This window comes from Alligator sinensis, unplaced genomic scaffold (genome assembly GCF_000455745.1).
Source record: "Alligator sinensis unplaced genomic scaffold, ASM45574v1 scaffold1225_1, whole genome shotgun sequence".
Lineage (NCBI taxonomy): Eukaryota > Metazoa > Chordata > Crocodylia > Alligatoridae > Alligator > Alligator sinensis.
The window spans coordinates 48,361-54,499 of NW_005843325.1; the positions used below are offsets into that span (position 1 = coordinate 48,361).

The following is a 6,139-nucleotide window of genomic DNA, read 5'->3' on the forward strand; positions in this document are numbered from 1 at the left end:
CTTACATACACTGTAGTGAATTAAGCCCCGACTATATCCCACACAGGATACAGTCTCTGGGGTTTATGGGCCTTGCCTGGCTCCAGACCACTCATTTGGCCTGCGGGACAAATGAGTCTGATAACCCGACTCTACAATAAAACATTTTGCACAATTGCCACTTGCAATTTACACCTATAGAAAAATCCTGTATCTTTGCGCAGGGAGCTGAAGAAGATTATCTTGAGATCCTTTCCAACTTCGTGGTCTATGATCAGGAATAAAGCCATGGCAGAACTGTGTATGAAGTAACACATCGCACCCTGTGTTAATCATCAAAACGCGTGCCCATATATCCAGTATCATGGGTAGAGACAAGGCTGTGATTTTGTCAAGTTGGTGTGTGGACTGTGTGTAGAGCTGTGTAAGTAATTGATTTGGCATCTGGACAAAAAGTAGGGAGAAAATTTGTTTTGCATTAAAAAAAATCTAATACAGGCAGTCCTCAGACTTACGACACAATTGATTCCTGAAAACCATGTCTTAAGTTGAAACGTTGTAACTGAGAACCAACGTTCTCATAAGAAACAATGTTATAAATGGGGGATCGGTTCCTGAACCAAGGCCCGATACCTTATTTTCACCAAAAATACCCCAGAATTTTGTACTCGATCAATTATACACGAGTAATATAGCTACATTAATGTATTTATATTGTAAATAGCAATCTCATTGATTTGGAAGGACTTCTTTGAGGTGACGTTGCTGGACTTTTTGAAGAGCTCTTAGCTGGAGTCTTCTCAGCAGTCCTGGCTGCAGGTTTTTCTGGCGTCTCGTCTGCTTTCTTAAAGAAAGTGTCCAAGGAAGTTTGGACAGATGTCCTCCAGGGAGATGTCTGACGCAGCGAACTTGTTCGCTGGCGTGGTATCACATCGGATCGAGCGTTGTAAAGTCGAAACTGACGTCAATAAGTTGAAACAGTGTCAATTTATAAATGTTGTAACTCGAAACGTTGTAAGTCGAGGACTGCCTGTATGGTAAAAGCTCTGTTACCCGGCATCCATAGGGAACTGGGGTTGCCGGTGAATCAAATATTCCGGTTATCTGAGAGCTTATCTCCAGCGGGTTGGAGGCGTCTTTGCCAGTGCGCCAGGGCTTTCACTCCCTGGCGTCAGTGTGCCGGGGGACAACTAGGGGGACCCTGCTCAGGCTGCTTTGCCCCGGGCCCTGGTCCTCAAGGAAGAAGTGGGACGCTGCGAAACCAGAAGTGCCACGGTGGGACTTCTGGTTTGGTTTTTGCCGCCTCAGTCCACTGCCGTAAACAACAGATGCCGGCTATGACAGATGCCGTTCATGGAGCATTCCGGATGGTAAAGCGCCAGATAACTGTACAATGAAGGAAATGCATTTTACATTTTTAAAATCATGTTGACATACTTTGAAATAAAGCATTGGGTTGAAATGCAAAGTCAAAACATTCCAGAGATCTAGAAACATTTCAACTTTTTTTTTTTTTTCTTGGCTGAGTAAATTATGCTTGTGAAAAAATTAATGCAGCCCTTTATATAGGTAGGGGTACTATGGTTTCCCTTTATATAGGTAGGGGAAAGTAGGAAGATGTTGTTAAGAAAGGGTAGTTGGGAATAGAGTGTATATGGACTATTGACAGACAAGGTTCCTTGTGTGAATTTGATATCTTTTATTAGACCAACCCAAATAGTATGGACTATTGAAGGATTTAGCTGCCTATGTCCTTACCAGTCACACCGATGAAATCTCAGATCTACCAGCCTTAACAATTTTTCTTGTTTGTGAAGATATAAGCTATGTAGCTCAGTCTCTCGGAAAAAGTACTGAGATCTTTAGGAGCCAGTTGGTGGGAACTGAGTTCTTTTTACCAACACTTTTCAGGGCGTATCTCTTAGCACTGAACTTGAAGTTCTCTCGCATCTCATCGCTTCCAGTTTTCTAAGACTTGGAAATCTACAGATATATCGTTAGTCTTCTTCATTTTATTGTCAGCCACTAGGCGGCAACATTTACACATTTACTTGAGGAGAAGCAATCCTCTCCCTATAGTTCAGGTTGTAACCAGGTTTCCTTACAATCCCTAATTTCATCTAGTTGCATAACTCCAGCTGAGAAGCAGGGGTTGGCCTGAAGTTCGCTATATATTTTCTAAACAGAAAGGAGATATTTTCTTGCAAAGTTTAAACAAAATTGGCCAAACAATTGTTGAGTGTTAGGCCTAAAAAAAAAAAAACCCTGCATAGGAACCCACTCAGTAAGAGGTCCATGTCACAGCCACCTTTCCACTATAAGCTGTATTCAGTTCTCATACATCTTGTGTGCAGAAGAGCTGTTTCTGACAGTATTTTCATGGCATTCAAGAATAGGGTTGTTTTGTTTTGTTTTTTCAAACAGAAAAAAAATCCCAGTTTTTAAGTTATAGGTGCTTTAAAATGACACCTTTTTACAGTCATGATTCATCACCAACCTTTCAGTGTCCTTCTGGCTAAAATCTTCTGTGCAGTAAAACTTTCCCACTGTTCCTGACATTTAAATGTATGACAAGCTGGGCACAGATCATCTTAAAAACAATCACAAAGTTGCTCCCATATACTTGTACACAACTCCTCCCAGGCATTTAAAAGCATAGAAATAAAGTGGTGCGGGCAGGCAGATAAATATTGGGAGTCCCTTATAGTTCAGACCTGTCGGACAGAAACTAAACTTGAAAATGCAGAGATAGTGTTAGTATTTGTCTGAGATGCCAAAACTAATCACCATATACGTTTCTGTGACTCATTTTACCGTCTACAAGATTGGCTTAGCAGTGTTCACTTCCAACACAAGAAAGGACTGAAATGACAATAGGTGCACAGGGTTGGGAATCCTAGAGCAGTTTATTGCTTGGCAGGATAAAAGAGGGGTGCCAAAGAAATGTCCTCCCAATCAGCCTGTCAACAACCTCTCCACCAGTTGATGCTGCCCTCTGCTATCTTCAGTTGATCCCTGCCTGTCATGCTGCTGAAGCTTTGATGCTCAGCGTGTGGGACTGTTTCTCAGCATGGCTTTGTCTGTTGCCTGCAAGCCCAGAAGTGCCAGTGCTCTTTCGCCATTGACTTTGGTAAATGTCCGTATGGTTTGGAAGTGCTATCGGGGTGTAAATCACAGTGGTCTCGGTATAAGGTTTCAAAGCCAGCTTGGACCTCTTCCACTTGGAGGATGGGTTGTGATTCCATCTTGCCTAGTTTGTGCTCGCAAATGCCTTGTGCAAGCTCCCAGTTGAGCCCAGCTGCCAGCATTTCATTCTCGATCTAGGCGTAGCTTTGCTTGGTGCTTTGGAAACACGTACCTCTGAGGAATCAGGTGGCTAAAGGATTGCCTTAGCCCATGTTAGCTTGCACCAAATGACTCTAGGTAAATGTTGGGCACAATGATGTGTGTATTTCTTGTTCCCAAACACTAGACAGAGCTGCACAGTTTGCCCTCCAAGGAGCACAAGGGGAACATAACATGCACCAGAGATCGGTGGGGAGAGTGATGGATTCACCCACACCCATTCCCGAACAAGTGCACGGACGGATGCAGAACCCTCTTCTCCATCGCTAAGACTCGGTCCCACTCTGCCGCCTCCTTTGTGCTGCTGCAGGGGTGCAAAGAGGCTGCAAGGCAGGCAGGTGTGTTCACTTGGGAATTCCCATCATCTAAGACCCCCGCAAGGCTATGCTTGTAACAGCCTAGCACGCTGGTGTCTTAGAGTCTTGGTCATCTCGGTTAGACCAGCCGTGAAGCTTCATTAACTTATACAGAGAGACAGATTGGCTGCAGACCAGCTCTAGCATAAGAGCAGCATCAATCTCCTTTTCCTGCACTCAGATCGTGCATGGAATCAACTGAGGGCCTCTCGGTCTCTCCGGAGCCTTGCTTATTCAATTCCAGTTGAACATTACCTTTTCCCAGTAATGAACTATTCTTAGACTGCTTTTAAGTAAACTGCCACATGCAATATCTATGTTTTATCTGGAAACACAGTGGATGCATCTACAGGACATATTTATCATGAAGCTGCCTAATTAGCTCCTCAATAAAGTCTCCACATCTACATATGCAGCCTTATTAGGTCACAGTAAATTAATAAGCGCCACCATAGTACTTGTAAATACAAATATTAACCTATAGCAGCATTATATACTGCACAGCAATGCACATGTAGATGCTGACCGGGCTGCCTCAGTGCAGAGGTTGCCTGCTAATTGGCCCTGCACTGATGTACCCTCGTGCCCCAGCCAGCCCCTCTGCAGCATGTTGATCCAGGTCAGAGCAGCCCCAGGCTGGCAGGCTGGCCCCCTGACCTAGCTCAACGTGGTGCAGCCCCTAGCGCACAAGTAATCACGGTGCCCAGGAGCAATAAACTCTGGCGCAGTATGCACCAGATTTTATTGCTTTGCATTAATTGCGCACATAAATGCACCCAATGATGTCCATATCTTTGTCAGCATAACTTTGCTGACCAGCAGAGTTTCCCTCTAATGTAGGATTCGAGCATTGAATGACTTCTTTGGAGCATATTTGCCAAGAGCTTAGTCACAGAAAATATTGGGCTTATAGGATCTTGTGCTTTACGGGCCGAGCGAGCGTAACTGTAGAAAGTATCAGGTGAGCGGAGAGCACAACAGTTTGAAAGGATCGCGATGAAGCAGCTTCTGACATGTAGTTAGGCTGGCTTGTCTTACCTCTGCCGTAAGAGGACAGCTCTTTCTAAGTCCCAACTCAGCAATGGAGAAGATGGACTGATGGTGTGGAAAACACTGGGCATCAGTCTAGACCTCCAGGAACCTGAAGATGTCCAAGATCTGCTCTAATGTAGCATCTTCCTTGGTTGTTTCTAAAACCCTCATCAGGAGTAGGCAGCAAAAGGGAGTTTAGCAGTGGAAGGTAAAATAGAGAGAATGAGGCTGGGAAAACACATCTGCAAATTGTTCTGCTCTCTTAGACGATTCAAGACAAATCAAAGGATTCAAGACACTAGATCCATCTAGAAGTCTCTTCTCTGTTTCCATATACTGACCACTCATTGCTCTGACTCCTAAGAGTAATGCCAGCAGAGCTGTTCAGACGTAAAAGTTTATTAGCAGACAAGTTAGAAAGGATCAAACAGAATTTTTTCAAGAATGGATGTGGTATGTACATATTTGCGTTCGGGTGGGACTTTGCGACACATCTCTCTTGTTTACGTCCTTCGTAGTTTTCATCCTGCTCATTGCGCTTACGGCAGCAGCGTGAAATTAAAACTTAGGAAGCTGAAGTGTGAAATGATAAATATTTAGTGTTGAAAAGAGCTGGCAAAACAAGGGAGCATCTGTTCCGGGCATTTGCAGAACTTCAGAAATACCCACGCGACCTAATCTTCTGAAGCAAACATCAAACAGCCTCACCTGTCAGCATTGTGATTTTGAGCGATAGAGAATTTCTTATCAACAAGCTTTTTGCAGTGTTGTCTCCTTCATTTTTATCCCTGCTGCCCATGGGGAATACCTCTGGAGGCCTTGGAAAACCTAGTGTGTGAGTAACCGCCATGCTGGCGTGGCCAGTGGATCAATAGTGAGGATCATTGCACTGTGTGGCACACAATACAGATGGGCAGCAAAGCCAAAAGGACGTGGGGTGCAGCAATATTTGTCTGTTGGCAGCAATAAAAAATGAAACATCATAGGCGAGGAGCCCGCATATCAGCTGGATAAGTGCAGCTGGAAGTATAGCTGTGAAGGTGACATGAGGTATAGCTGTGAAACCCAGCCCAGTCCTGGGCTGCGCTAGGGGAACCCGCAGTATTTATAGCCTTCCCTATGAAAAGGGTAGTAATAACACAGACTGCATGGTACTTTGTAGACATGCCCTTCTAATCCTTTAGCTCAGGGGTGGCCAACCTGCAGCAAAGGCACCACAAGTGGCACGGGCAGCCTGTGTGAGTGTACGTGGAAGATCAGGGAGGAGTTAGCATTCCCCAAAAAGCAAATAGCAAATCAGCAAATTGGGCAGGAAGTACAGGGAAGGAAGGAAGCAGAATGGAAGGACGCAGTAAGCAGAGCAGCTGGTCATGCAGGGAGCCCGGGGCTGGAGGCAGAAAGCAGAGCAGCAGGTTGGAAAGGGAAAG

At 44.7% G+C, this 6,139-nt stretch overlaps 1 protein-coding gene across 6 annotated transcripts in view; it reads left to right on the plus strand.

The window, feature by feature from the left end:
* Positions 1–6,139, plus strand: part of TPGS2 (tubulin polyglutamylase complex subunit 2) — a 24,806-nt gene that overhangs the window by 5,634 nt on the left and 13,033 nt on the right. The window contains exon 1 of one of the 6 annotated variants that reach the window (XM_006038357.3): positions 6,060–6,124. The exons of the other annotated variants lie outside the window; for them this stretch is intronic. Coding sequence (XP_006038419.1) covers positions 6,083–6,124 — 42 coding nt within the window. The 5' untranslated portion in view covers positions 6,060–6,082. Of the gene's footprint in view, positions 1–6,059; positions 6,125–6,139 lie in introns of those variants that run through there. 6 annotated transcript variants of the gene reach the window in all.